General features: G+C 50.5%; 1 protein-coding gene across 2 annotated transcripts in view; it reads left to right on the forward strand.

Moving 5' to 3' along the window:
* Positions 1-1,034: 1,034 nt before the first annotated feature.
* Positions 1,035-13,598, forward strand: part of MLPH (melanophilin) — a 28,016-nt gene continuing 15,452 nt past the window's right edge. For both annotated transcript variants that reach the window (XM_059475818.1, XM_059475820.1), the window contains exons 1-8: positions 1,035-1,165; positions 5,004-5,225; positions 6,352-6,488; positions 7,843-7,881; positions 8,451-8,548; positions 9,635-9,763; positions 11,292-11,481; positions 13,148-13,299. In XM_059475818.1, the coding sequence (XP_059331801.1) occupies positions 1,056-1,165; positions 5,004-5,225; positions 6,352-6,488; positions 7,843-7,881; positions 8,451-8,548; positions 9,635-9,763; positions 11,292-11,481; positions 13,148-13,299 (1,077 nt within the window). In that variant the 5' untranslated portion in view covers positions 1,035-1,055. The remainder of the gene's footprint in view (positions 1,166-5,003; positions 5,226-6,351; positions 6,489-7,842; positions 7,882-8,450; positions 8,549-9,634; positions 9,764-11,291; positions 11,482-13,147; positions 13,300-13,598) is intronic.

The raw sequence follows: 13,598 nt of genomic DNA on the forward strand, positions 1-13,598 counted from the left end.
AGTCATCACCTTTCCTGCACAAAATCCATCCTAATTTGGGTTCAAAATGCTTTTCTGGCTCTGTTCATGGAGCTTAATCTAATCTTTGTTTCAAGTGAGTTATCAGGGTGGATAATTCCCTGTACCCCTGTGTGAGCAGCAGGGATTTTAGTCCCACTGGGCAGAAGTTTTCCTCTTTGGTCTTGCTGTCTTGCTCCCTGTTTACATTCCTGTCAGGGTGGGAAAAAAATAAATAGAGTACTATCATCACTTGCTGTGATGAAGGTGAGAAATGGGTTTGCTTTAATATCCCTAGACACAGAGGGAGTGTTTTACTGAGCAATAGACGGCAGTTGGATATATATATATTACAATTTATATCTCTTTGGTTGCGTGGTGTATTTAGCGCTTTTCTCCAAATCCTGTCGAACCGTCTTTTCTTGCTCACGGCAAGCGAGGGAAGCGCTGCGTCCTAATTAAGCTGTTTGCCACAAGCAAAGAGCTCGGCTGCCCAAATTGCTGCGAGAGCAGCTCAGGACGCCAGTGTCTGCTGCTGAAGTTTTCCTCACAAACTGCTGCTGGGGGCAAAATGAGATGAGACACGGGAGATGGGAGCAGAGCATCCCGATGGAGCCGGTCCTCCCGGGCGTGCAGGCACAGCTCCTCCCGGGGATGCTGCGCTCCCTCCCCGAGCCCTTGGCCTGCTTTGCCCGGGGAGGCTCCCTTTCACTCGCACACCCTGCATCGGGCAGGCACACACAGAGAGTAAACATCTCCCGCAGCCCCAGCCGGGCGGGCGAGGCGTGCCGCTGCGGGCAGGAGCCCGGGGCAAGGCAGGGCGGCCCTGCCGGAGCGCCCGCCGCGATAGGCGCCGTGCCAGCCCTGCTCGCCTGGCAGAGCGGCTGCGGTGCTGGCAGGAGCCGGCTGGCCTGCCCGCAGCTCTGCCCCTGCCCGCTTATATGGGCAGCCGCGGAGGTGGGGCCGGGCTCTCCTCGCCCCTCCGACAGCAGCAGCAGCGGCGGCATCCCGACAGCGAGCGCTCGGGGGCAGCGAGTAACGGGAGCGGCTTCGGCGAGATGGGCAGGAAGCTGGACCTCTCCAAGCTCACCGATGAAGAAGCCAAGCATGTTTGGGAAGTCGTTCAGCGGGACTTTGATCTGCGGAAAAAAGAGGAGGAACGGCTGGAGTGAGTATCTGATCTCCCGTCCGCTGAGTTGGGGGCAAACCAGCCAGGACATCGTGGGGTGTAGGGATGAAACAAGCACAGCGGGCTGTGGAGGTCGAGCACGGTGAATAGATTGCGTTATCAGCGGCAAGGTGACGCATTCGGGCAGCCAAGGTGCGAGCTGGCGCCGTGCCACAGGCAGCGATGCGGATCGGTGACACCGCCGCGCTTTATGGGGACAAACACCAGGAAATGCCTCCGTGAGGCTGGAGGCTGGTGGGGCTCTCCCAGGGGAGGCTTCTCCCGGGAGCAGAGGATGGGATTCGGCTCCCTTGGTTTGGCTTCATGTGTTGGGTCTCGTGTGTTTAGGGCAGGAATTGTTCAGTGGGTCGTGGGAGCCTTCAGATCCCTGAAGACTCCTGGAAAAATAACTGAGAGGAGTAGTAAACCTACGACTACTAGCAAACCTATTTTAGTAGCCTTAAATATGCAATGCTGGGGGCTGTGCTGTCCTGGAAAAGTTTTAGGGGCCCACAAATTGGGAAAAGATAGAAAAGTCACTGGAGCAGCAAATTCTGTGAACTTCAGGGTGTTGGACGAAAGTGTTGTTTAAAAAATGTTCTATCAGATCACATTAAATTTTAAGCATGAGAAATCACGGGGGTTCAGGTTTTGTTCATGAACTGCATCAGATGCTGAACTTAATAACGCCTTAACATATTTCAAGAAGCTGCAGCGACCCTCTTCAGGGTCTGGCCAAGTTCTCACTATCCCAGAGGGATGGTCCATGCTCTCAGACTGGGTTTGGTCTGTGCTGCACTCCCACTGAGCTCTCAGACCCTCCCAGCTCTGAATTTTGTGTGCCAGGGCTGGTGCTGATACCACGATAATGCCTGGAGAGCAGCAGCTCATTAGTTCCTCTATCAGATCCAAAAGGAAGGGTGAGGAGTGATAGCCATCCTTGGTTTGGGATATCTGCATCTCCCAAAACCTTCCAATCGTGGGATTTACACCAATGGCTACACAAAATTCTCAGCCGTGTATTTTTCATCCCCCTGATTACTTTTTTTTTGCCTAAGAAAAAAACAGCCTGCGTGGGAGGCAGAGATAATTCAATATCATCATCTGCTGCCTTCCTCTGCTGGTGGCTCTGAAGAGCAGGAAGGAGATCAGACAGGGGTATTTAAAAAAATTATCACCCTGCAAAGGGTGAATGTCTCCCTTGTGATGCATCTGAGCTCAGCCTGCAGGGAGGAGGTGGAGACCCACATTGCTGTGCCCTGCAGCAGAGAATTGGGCGAGGTGAATTCCTTCTTTACCCGACCTTGGCGCCAGACTGGCTTATCTGGGTCCCCTCTGCTGCCCAGAAAGCTTCCAAATTGAGTTCCATGCTCTGGGAGATGCAGGATGGGGGAAGGTCTTGGGATGCTCCTTCCCAGCTGCTGTCTCTCCTCCCAAGGATCATCTCCCCTGGTTTCTTAGTTTTATTTTCTTCTTTAATCGTGCCCTGCAGAGGGATGGCATTAAGCATTCTGAACTATAGAAATTCCTGTGCTTTCTGAATAATTTCTGCAACAGACCAGACCACCAGCCTGGGAAAGTATGCCACATTCCTGAGTGCTGGACATGGAGCTGCCCAAGAATTTTCTGCCTGCAACAAGCTGGGACATGATGTGACATTGTGTCAGACTCTGCAGCCATTCACTCTGTGCTCTGACCAGCCCCATTTACTTTTCTATTCATTTACTTTTCTATTCACCGGGCTTGTCCCAACCTGCCAGCCTTGAAGAAATGTCCTGTGCACCCCCTCCCCAGCTTGGTCTTTTTCTTCCCTTTTTGCTGCTTCTCTGTATTTTGGTTTTGGCAGAAGTTATTCACCAACAAGGGACAAAGGCTTCAGCTGGCCACAAGCTGCACAGGCATGTGAGGGCAGTGCTTTGCCCAAAAAATTAAATAATGCCCATTTTGAGGGGTCTCTCCCTGATTCTTTCCATGCCCACAACCCCATTTTTGGGGGGTGGCTCCCTGCATCTCTCCTGGGGCTCTGTAGGTCCAACCCTGCTGCAGCTGTCATCCCAAGAGCACAGATTTATTCATGCTGCCGTGAGCAGAGCAGGGAAGGGACTGGCTGCTGCTCCTGCCAGCAAGAGGAGACCAGAGGCATGCGGTTCCTGCGGGTTTCAAACTGGTTTGGCTGAGACTCTTCCTTCCTTTGGCAGGTCTGGTGGGTGAGGGAGGAGAGCTGAAGGGATCCAACCGGTCTCTGGGAACCAGAAAAAGCAGTTCCAGTAAAAAAGATCGGATCCTGCTGGCTACGGCCTTAGCACGGGAGTGGAAAAGGAGTGCAGAGTACAACCCAAGGGTTTTCTGTTTGAGGGCTTCTTTTCAGAAGTCACTTAAATTCACTGCTGGGACTTCTGCACCAGTTTGAACAAATCACTGCTGGGATGGTGAAGGGCGGATTATACAAGCCAGGTGCCCAGTTTTCTGTCTTTATGCTGGTTTTTACACCTCCCAGATGCAAATGCAAGTTGGTGTCACTCCTGTGTGACCACAAGCAGAGGGAGTGACACCAAAAAATGTGTCTTACGGTGCACTGGCTGCCAGCTGGCCAGAAAAATCCTTCCTTGGGAAAAAAAAAAAAAATCAAAAGCTGAGCCCTAATGTGCAAACTGATTAGGTTAAACAGAGATTAGCTTGCTTGAGATGCCTGCCCTTCCCACTGCCAGTCCCAGCACTGCTCCCAGGGCCAGCCAGGCTCCTGCTGTGGTCACCCTGGCGTCAGTCGGGCCCTGGGAGCATCACCAGCGCCTCGTGCTCCACACTGTGATCCTGGAGCAGCCTCCAGACCTGATTGCTTGGGGGCTTTAACCCAAGCTGACTTCTGCTCTGGGAAATGAAGCTTCCTAATCCTGTCTAGAGAGAAAACAACTTTCTAGGACCTTCCCTACAAGTCAAACATTTTCCTTTCAGCCGTGGCCCCAAAGGCAAACATGCCTGAGGCAGTGCGTGGCACGGGCAGCAAACAGAGAGCTTTTGGGCAGTGCAGGGTGCCCCACCGGCCTGGCAGGCATCTCAGCTGTCCCCAGCTGCTGCTGGGGCCTCAGCCTGGTGCAGACACTGCTTCCCATGGGGATCTCCTCTGGCAGCCAGGTCTGGAGAGTGAAGGAAGCCTGCAGGGACGCACTGCAGGTGAAGGTGCTCTTGGAAAGGGCTTCCCTTTCACGGGATTGTCACAAGCCTCTTCCCCTGCTGCATCCTCTGAACAGCCAGAACCTTGTTGCACATAACTTTATAAAGTTCTCTGCTGAATTTTAATCCTTTTTAATCCCAGAATTCTTTTCTTCCTTCTCCCCCCCACCTTTTTTTTTAACTAAGAATTCCAGAAAGATTTTAATTCCCTGCAGGACTCCAGGCTTGAAGGCTGTGTCATGTTGGGATACAGCCACAGGGTTTGAGAAGAGCTGCTCTCCCAAGGTTCCTGGCATTAATGATCAACACCCTGTGAAACAAACAGGACAGGTTTTGGCACAATCACTTTTTATTTTTTTTAATGATCCTTGGGGGCCCTGAGCAACTCAGAATATTCTGTGATTCTAATATTAAATTAAATCTAATATTAAACTCCAGTTACCTGTCCTGAATCTGGAGCCCACTTTGTTGTTCGCTTATTTAACTCGTGATATGTCATTTATTAGATTTGCCCTACAGCTGTTTCCACAAGCTGCAGACTTGCAACGTTCCCTGGAAAATCGTTCCTGAAATGATTGTGGCGTGATGGGCTTTGCCATGTGAGGGTTTGCAGTGAGACAGCAACAAACTCAAATTCCTGCTTTTTGTGGGGGGCTGTTTCTTACAGGGAGCTGAAATGCAAGATCGACCAGGAGAGCAGCAAGAGGGAGTTCCTGACCAGTCAGTCCCACCTGAATGACACTCACTGTGTGCACTGCCTGCAGCCCTTCAAGTTTCTGCTGAACAGCAAGAGGCAGTGCCTGGACTGCCGCTTCTACACCTGCAAGAACTGCAGCCGCTACCACAAGAAGGAGCAGGGCTGGGTCTGCGATCCCTGCCGCCTCTCCAGGTGCTGCTCCTCGGGGAATCACAGGGTGCTTGGGGCTGGAAACCCAAAGCCCATCTCGTTCCTTAAAGCCCATCTCGTTCCTTAAAGCCCATCTCATTCCTTAAAGCCCATCTGGTTCCATCCCTCTGCCCTTCCATTAGAGCCCTGTCCAACCTGGCCTGGAACACTTCCCAGGATGGGGCAGCCACAGCTTCTCTGGGCACCCTGTGCCAAGGCCTCCCTACCCTCACAGGGAAGAATTCCTTCCCAATATCCCATCTAACTCTGCCCTCTGGCCGTGGGAAGCCATTCCCCTTGGTCCTGTCACTCCAAGCCCTTATCTCAAGTCCCAGTCCAGCTCTCTTGGAGCCCCTTTAGGCACACTCTAAGGTCTCCCCAGAGCTTTCTCTTCTCCAGGTGAGCACCCCCAGCTCTCCCAGGCTGGCTGCAGAGTAGAGGGGCTCCAGTCCTCAGAGCACCTTTGTGGCCTCCTCTGGTCTCATTCCAGCTGCTCCATGTCCTTTTTTTGGGGACCCCAGAGATGGAGGCAGCTCTGCAGGTGGGGTCTTACCTGACTGGGGCAGAGGGGCAGAATCCCCACTCCCCTGCTGCCCACACCGGGGATCAGCCCAGCACTGGCTGCCAGTGCACATTTCTGGCTCTTGTCAACATCCCCATCCTCCAGCACCCCCAAATCCTCCTCCTCAGAGCTGTTCCCAATCCATTCTCCACCCAGCCTGTATATTTGCTTGGGATTGCTCCAACACAGGGGCAGGACCTTGCACTTGGCCTTGTTGAGCCACATGAGTTTCTCACAGCCCCACCTCTCAAGGCTGTCACGGTCCCTCTGGGTGTCATTCCTGCCCTCCAGAATGTGACAGTGTGTCAGGAACTGAGGAAACACTCAGTCCCAGTGCCCATGTCACCAACAACTATGTTAAAGAATTCCAGTCCAGCCATGGGAACACCACTCCTCGCTGCTGTGCTCTGAGGGACAAGGTGATGGGGCTCAACAACATTTGCCCAGGCTCAACAACATTTGCCCAAACTCAGCATCCTTTTAGATGAAAGCATGCTGTGGTTTTGTTAAGACAGAGTTTTTTGGGTGAGTGCCTGCTGACCTGGGGTGCCTCCTCTCTTTGGGCAGGATTGTGAAGATTGGCTCCCTGGAGTGGTACTACGAACACGTGCGCTCCCGCTTCAAGAGGTTTGGAAGTGCCAAAGTGCTGCAGTCCCTCTATGGCAGGCTGCAGCCAGGCCAGGGGCTCAACTCTGCCTTTCTGGGTGAGGAATGGCCTCTGCTGCTCCTGGGGAATCTGTGCTGCACCACCTCGGGGAGGTGCAGCAGTGGTGGTGCTGCTCTGAGTGTTGTGGGGGACCAAGAATGCTCAAAATATCCTGGGGAGGAAGCAGAGGTTCAGGGTTGTTCGTTCAGACTCATCAAGGTGTTCTTGATGGCTTTTCTACTGTTAAGTCTTAAGTTTTTACCACAGATCCATGTGTTTTTGAACACTTTCAAGGAGTGTTTTTGACCACTTCCAAGGATTGTTGTTCCATGATCACCCTTTCAATGAAAAAAATTCCCTAATGCCTCATCTTTAATTTTCAAAGTCCCACGTCCTGCAGTTTGTAAGTACGTAAATTTGCAGCTCTGTTTTTTCCTTTATTTTTGGTCTTCTCATCACAGAGCTTGTGGAATTAACCCTAGTTTAACCTGCAGGATAAAGCCAGCCCTCATTTTGTATTTTCCCCCAAGACCTGATGATTTTTACAACCAACCTGATTATCCCCTGGCACTGACAAAACCGTGCCAAAATTGGTGAGCTACCTGTCACCATAACTGTTTTCTTCAGAACTTCATGGACCTTCTATATTTCTGATTTTGGTCCAAGTGTGCATAAATATACAATTCTATTAATATAGCATTATTACTAACCAGCTCCTAGTTGTTATTCACAGAGCTCCTACTCCTTGGCCTATTTCCTTTGGAAGCCAGTGTGGAGTTTATTCCCATCTTGAGGAGCCACAGAAAAGTTTGCACACATACCATTGACATGACCTGATTCAACTGCTCCAATCACTCTTTTAAATCACTCTTTTAGCCAGGCAACTCATGGCAGAAATAGCAGCAAAAAATTTTAATGGACTGAGAGACAATCCATGCATTGTTTGGACCAAAAATGCATCAGAGCACACAAAAACCCAACCAAGCATGAGGGTAACAGCGCCTTGGGCTGCTTTAAATTGAGATTCTGATGCCTTTTTCAAAGGGAAATGATTTTGTTGTTTATTACTGCATTAACACCAGTGAATTGTCTTGACCCTCAAGCGAGCAAGGATCTCCTCCTGGGATGTATCTCTGGCCATCTGCAGTTGGCTGTGCCTTCTCCTGCAGCTCCCAGGCACGTTGCATCAGTCTGGGGAAGCTGTGGCGAGCAGCTCTTTGACTTTTAAAAGTCAAGCTCCATCTCCGAGCGCCTGTTTTGTTCTCTCTAAAGAGCCTTTTTAACCATTGTTTCTTGTGAGGGCTAGAGAATGAGAATTCCAGTTAGCCATGGCTCTGAGGCTTGCCCTCTGCTCCAGGAACAGGAAAAAAATGTGATTATTCATTTTTCCCACCATTTTTCTCTTTGTTTAGGTCTTCACGACAGAGTTTATAGCCTGCCAGACATTAACAGTAAGTAAAAAAGGGGATTGAAGTTGATTGAAGGTGATTGAAGCAGGGGGCTTGCAGTTCAAGCAAGGTTTCCAAAACCTTTATGTCTTCGCACTCTTAGAGCTGTGGGCACTTCTGAGGAGATTTGGAGTGGTCAGACCAGGGAAAACATTCCTCCACTGCAGTGGAGATGGGCTGTAGTGCTCAACCCCTGCATTGTGGTACATTTGGGTAGAGTTGGATACAAGAGGACTTTTAGTTACATGCCATACTTGAATTTTGCAAGCACTCCTTATCTCAAAGCAATGGGTCATGGATAAACAGAAGAGCTGATGGGAATCAGGAAAAGCTCCTGAGCCTTCAAGCACTGGAGTCACCCAGGTGGACCTTGGGGTGCCCCTTCACTTCCACATCTGTGATGGTGCACCTCTGTCAGGGGAAGCAAGGAGAGGCCAGCAGAAAAAAAAATAAATTTGGGGAGTTACTTCTAATCTGGGCTTTTTCACCCCATGTAAGTAGCATGGCCTCACCTTCAGGTACTGGTGTGACCCCCAGGGTGGGGACTCACTTGCTGCCTGTGTCCCCTGCAGGAGAGTGCCAGCTGCTCAGCAGCTGTGACCCCGCTGGGGATGACAGCGATGAGGAAGACAACGTCCTTCGTGGGGCTGAAGCAGAGCGCTACAGCAGGGTGAGTTTGGTGTTTACAGCAGGAGTTTGGTGCTGGAGCTGCCTCACTCTGTGTCCCTGGCCTGCCCTGGGTGATGGTGGTGGTGGCTTTCTGTGCCACTTTCAGAACTGGACCTTTCCCTCTGGTTTTCTCCTCTGAGATAAGCTCTTCTCCCACTTAGTGTAAAAACAGCCATGTCAGTAACATCATAAATACTTGTGCTCTGGAAAAAAGGCCCACTCTTAACACTATGGAGGTCACTAATTAATGTAAAAGTCCCAGCTCTCACCTGTATAATGAGAACCCACCTGTGGTGGTGTTCACAGGGGTCCCAGGATGAGAGAAGAGACAAGGATCTGACTCCATGTTTCAGAAGGCTGATTTATTATTTTATTATATATATTACATTAAAACCACACTAAAATAATAGAAGAAAGGATTTCATCAGAAGGCTAGCAAGGAATAGAAAGGAATGGAATGATAATAAAATCTTGTGACTGACCAGACAGTCTGAGACAGCTGGGCTGTGATTGGCCATTAATTAAAAACAACCACATGAGAGCAATCACAGATGCACCTGTTGCATTCCACAGCAGCAGATAATAATTGATTACATTTTGTTTCTGAGGCCTCTCAGCTTCTCGGGAGAAAAGATCCTAACAAAAGGATTTTTCATATAATATGTTCATGACACCCACCTTCTTGGGTTTTTTACTAATGACCTCAAATATTCAGAGAGATCTGCCTGCATCATCCTTTCTCTGAGGGTGGGGAGATGCTTCAGGGCTCAAAAGCATCACCTGGGTCTCTCTCTGAGCTGTAACGTGGCTCAGCTTCCCCAGAGTGCCTTCATAAACCAGGAGAGAGATTCTCACTCTGCATACAGAGGCTGTGGAAATCAGGAACCCACTTTTCCTTGCCTTTAGCATGAGCACACGCTGTACCTGGCTTCCTTCAAGCACGACAGCATCAGGCCTAAATTCCCTCTGCAAAAATCAGAGCAAACTCAGGCTAACTAAGGAGGGAAAGGTCCTCCCTCCCAATTCCCTCAAGGCCAACTGAGTGTCTGACACTGAATTTGCCTTTCTTGCACTTTGTGTGCTAAAGATGTGCAAGACAAAGCGGCTGCTGTCTGTGCACCCCTTTGATTTCGAACTGGACTCGGATTACTCTGCCCAGTCTCGCCGCCAGTCTGCGCAGCTCTCTCCAGCAGCCAGCAGCCCGGATGCTTTCCAGGTACTGGGACACTCCTGGGGGGTTCCTTTCCTTTCTTCCTCCTCCTCCTTGCTTGCTACCACTGCTCCTTCAGCCTCAGAGCTCCTTCAGCTGGTGTTGGGAGGCAGTGGGCCAGATCTCCATCGCTGCTTGCAATCTCTTCTTCCAGTTGAAGTCCTTTGCCTTAGGCCAAGTCAGGAGCAGGACATCTGATCCAAGTGAGGATGAGTGCTAAGATGACACAGCAGGAGGTTCTCTGGCCCTGTCCCTGCAGATTTCCTTGCTCTCAGCAGACAGTGGTTTTCTTGTATTGTCCCAGGCTATGGAGCACACCCTGGTTTCCTCCAGATTTGGTGCTCGAGGGGTTAAATGAAACCAGGTTCTTCTCCCATGTTCCCATCCAGTTTGGGGCTGGGTTAGCTCCTGGCCAGCAGCTCCATGAGGCACAGGATCTTTGTGAGGTTGAGGTGAATCCCACAGATCCAACGTGAGTGAAGGCCAGCCAGGGGGATAAACACTGCAGGAATGCTGGATACTTCTAAATAGGAGACTGGATGTGCCTTAGCATCCAGAGCTTCTGGCCAGGAGCAAGACTCAGAGAGATCCAGAAAGTACCCTGTGATCCCACCAAGCCCAGGGGCTGACCAATTCCACCTTCCTGCTCTGGGGAGGAACATGGATGGGGCACCCTGGGTGTGGCAAAAGGTCTTCCAGCCTGGGAGGCTTCAGGTCCAGCTTTTTGGGCTGCTCTTGTTTGCCTTTCCTGGTGAAACTGCACTTTTAAAGCATTAAAGAGCTCCTTCTTTTTAAAAATGCTCTGATTAAACTATTCTTGGGTAGAAATAGGATGTGCTGAGATCTGTAACAACTTAAACAAATCTGCACAATTCCGCACAAAATTACTGGAATTTGGGGCGAATAATTAGATCCCTCTTTTTGTTTGTCTTTTCCCCCTATTTTTGCAGCAGAATTCAGTGTGAGGGCTGGCCTCTGTCAAACTGGATTTATGGATTACAGATTATTTGAAGTGGTGGCTGTTTGAATAAGTGTTTTAAAAGATCAGAGGGTGTTGCAGCACGGCTGAAGGAACTCTGTGCTTGTAAAAATTACCAGTGCCCCCTGGCAGTGATGGGAAGTATTGCTTAGGGTTCAGCAGCCAGGCAAAGCCTTTAAATGGGATTATTAGGAACTTTTATATTTTATTTAAATATAACTGGCATTATAAAAGGTCAGTCCATGCATATATTGAAGAATGAAGAGAGGAGCTCTTAGTGGAGGTCAGGAGGGACAAGGAGTCATAGAATCATAGAACAAGTTGGGTTGGAGGGACTGTAAAGATCATCTCATTCCACCTCCTTCTACTATCCCAGGTTGCTCCAAGCCCTCCCAACCCGGCCCTGGATGCTTCCAGGGATCCAGGGGCAGCCACAGCTCCACATTGTTCTTACTCTGGGGGCCCCCAAGCTGGAGGCAGCGCTGCTGATGGGGTGGGGGCGACACCAGTGGAATCTCCGTGGGCAGCTGCTCAGCAGCACCCTCAACTCTTCAGTCCTTCCCAGATTTCCCCACCTCAGCTGAAGATGTCTCCCAGGAGTCGAGGATCGGGGATGCAGACCTGGTGTTCCACCACGTGCTGCAGGAGCCGGGGGCCAGCGCTCCGGAGCAGCACTTCAGCACCGAGGTTCGGCTCACCGTCAACGCGCGCAGGAGGAGGAGCCTGGAGAGGAACACAAAGCCTGGTGGGTGCCCTTGGCCAGATTCCTCTTGTACCCTCTTGGGACAAGTGGCTGCAGGCGTTGGAACAAAGTGGAAACAGCTTTGGGGTTTTTTTTCCTGAACAAGCTCAAAGCCACTAAGAGCGTCAACACGAGTTATCCGTCTGCAGAAGGGATTTTCCTTAGGAAAGAATCTTGCTGACGTTATTTAGTTGTAATGGGGCTGATTTTCTCCTAGCAAAGCCAAAGGGGTTGTTCCTCAGGTGTCCATCCCTTTCATATCTACTTGTGATTTCCAGGGTAGAAACTAGATATAATCCAATGCTAGAAACAATGGGATGTGTTTCCTGCTGCAGGCAAAATTCAACTCTTTAGTAAAGGACCATGTGGCTGCAGAAAGCTTTGAGTTTTTAGGGGACTGGAACAAGAACTGGAGGTTGCTAAGTGGCATCCACAAGGCTGGGCAGGGTGCATGGGTAGGCTAAATGATCTGTGTGTTTGTGAGTCTATAAATACCCTCTAAGAGGCAGAATTTGCCTTTTACAACCTCTGTCTTCCCTGCAGGGATGGCAGAGCCAGGAGGGTTGGATATTGGCTTGTGCATATGCAAATGTAGAATATGTCCTTCTGTGTCTCCAGTGGCTTGGATGTATTTTCAGGACATTTGGGAAGGCTGGGTAGACCTTAACATGGCTGTTTGAATTCTCATTCCGAGTCCTGCTGGGGCATCACAGAAAAAAAGTCCCCATGCATGTTAATTCCATTTTCTCTTGTTGTTTTTGCCTCATTTGAAATTCTCCTTTACACAGGAGACTTTCCACTCTCTTTTAATGCTCCATCCTAGGCTGGTACCTCTCTAGGCTGAGTCTAAACATCTTTCAGCACCTGGGCAGTGCACACAGGGCAAGAGCCAAACCTGGGCTCCCACAAAACTGGGAAGGCAGTGGTGGTTTTTGGTGAGCCTGTTCAGGGCATGACAGCAAGGATGGTGCCCCTCGTGCCTTGTGTGGGACCCTGCTGTGCTCCGTGCTGTGTGGGCACAGAGTGTGGAGCTGCAGCCTGGCCCAAGGCTTAAACTTGGACCTTAAACTTGGTCTGGCTTGCAGGACCCCCTCCTGCCAAAGGGTAGTTAGTCTGATCTGGGGAAATGCCTCATTATTGACTTGTCTTAAGGATGGGGCCAATGCCCAGGGAGGAACTCAGGAATGTTGATGCCCTGTGAAGGCTGACCTAGAGCAGAGGCCAGACAGAGTTAAAGAATAAGGTAGGGATTTATTAAATGGCCTCAATGGATCCACCTTGGGCAGCACAAGAGCCCAGTCAGGGCTGCACCCAAGATGAACCAAAATGGTCACAAAATGACCACGAGGTCTCTCACTTTTATAAGTTTTGGTCCATTTGCACATTGGAGTTAATTGTCCAATATGCAAATAAAGGTTATGAGGTCTCATCCTCCTTGTTTTTCTCTCTTCATTCCACATTGTCTGTGCTCTTGGACCTGAGATTTGGATCATTTGTCCTTGGTGCCCAGCTATAGAAGGAATTATTTTGTTTCCCTGCTCTGTGAAGAGACCTCACCATGCCCTAATATGAAGCTCAGAAATGCACACTTAAGCAGCACAGAATTTGAAAATTATAAAATCCAAACCTGAGCACCCCTGTGAGTGCCCTGTCCCTCTCTCTCCCCGAGGCCTGCCCTGGAACGAGCCGCCCCGGGCGCGGTACTCGGCCGACATGGACACGTCCGACGAGGAGCTGAGGGGAGCCCAGCTGCCAGGCCAGCCCAGCAAGCGCAGGAACAGAGCCTCCTCCCAGGAGAACATCAGCCACTCCTCCAACCAGGTACCCAACAGCCTCTGCTGACACCCCTGGCCACGTCCCTCTCGTTGCCTCTGAGGTGCAGGGCGGTTCAGGGGAGAAGAGAAGCGGCAGTGGCCAGCTGGGGTTTGCTTTTCCAGTCACAGAACAAGGAAAACCAGCTCTGGTTGGTGCTTCCATGGCCCGTGCTGCCATCACAATAACAAACCTGTCCTTGTTGCTGCTCATTTTCCAGCTTGTCCTTATTAATCTGAGTTACTTGTGGGTTCTTGTGCCTCCAGAAAGGCTTGCTTAAATGGGATGTGCCAGTGCTTAATAAGCAG

The sequence above is a fragment of the Ammospiza nelsoni genome, chromosome 7, assembly GCF_027579445.1.
Source record: "Ammospiza nelsoni isolate bAmmNel1 chromosome 7, bAmmNel1.pri, whole genome shotgun sequence".
NCBI classification, from domain to species: domain Eukaryota; kingdom Metazoa; phylum Chordata; class Aves; order Passeriformes; family Passerellidae; genus Ammospiza; species Ammospiza nelsoni.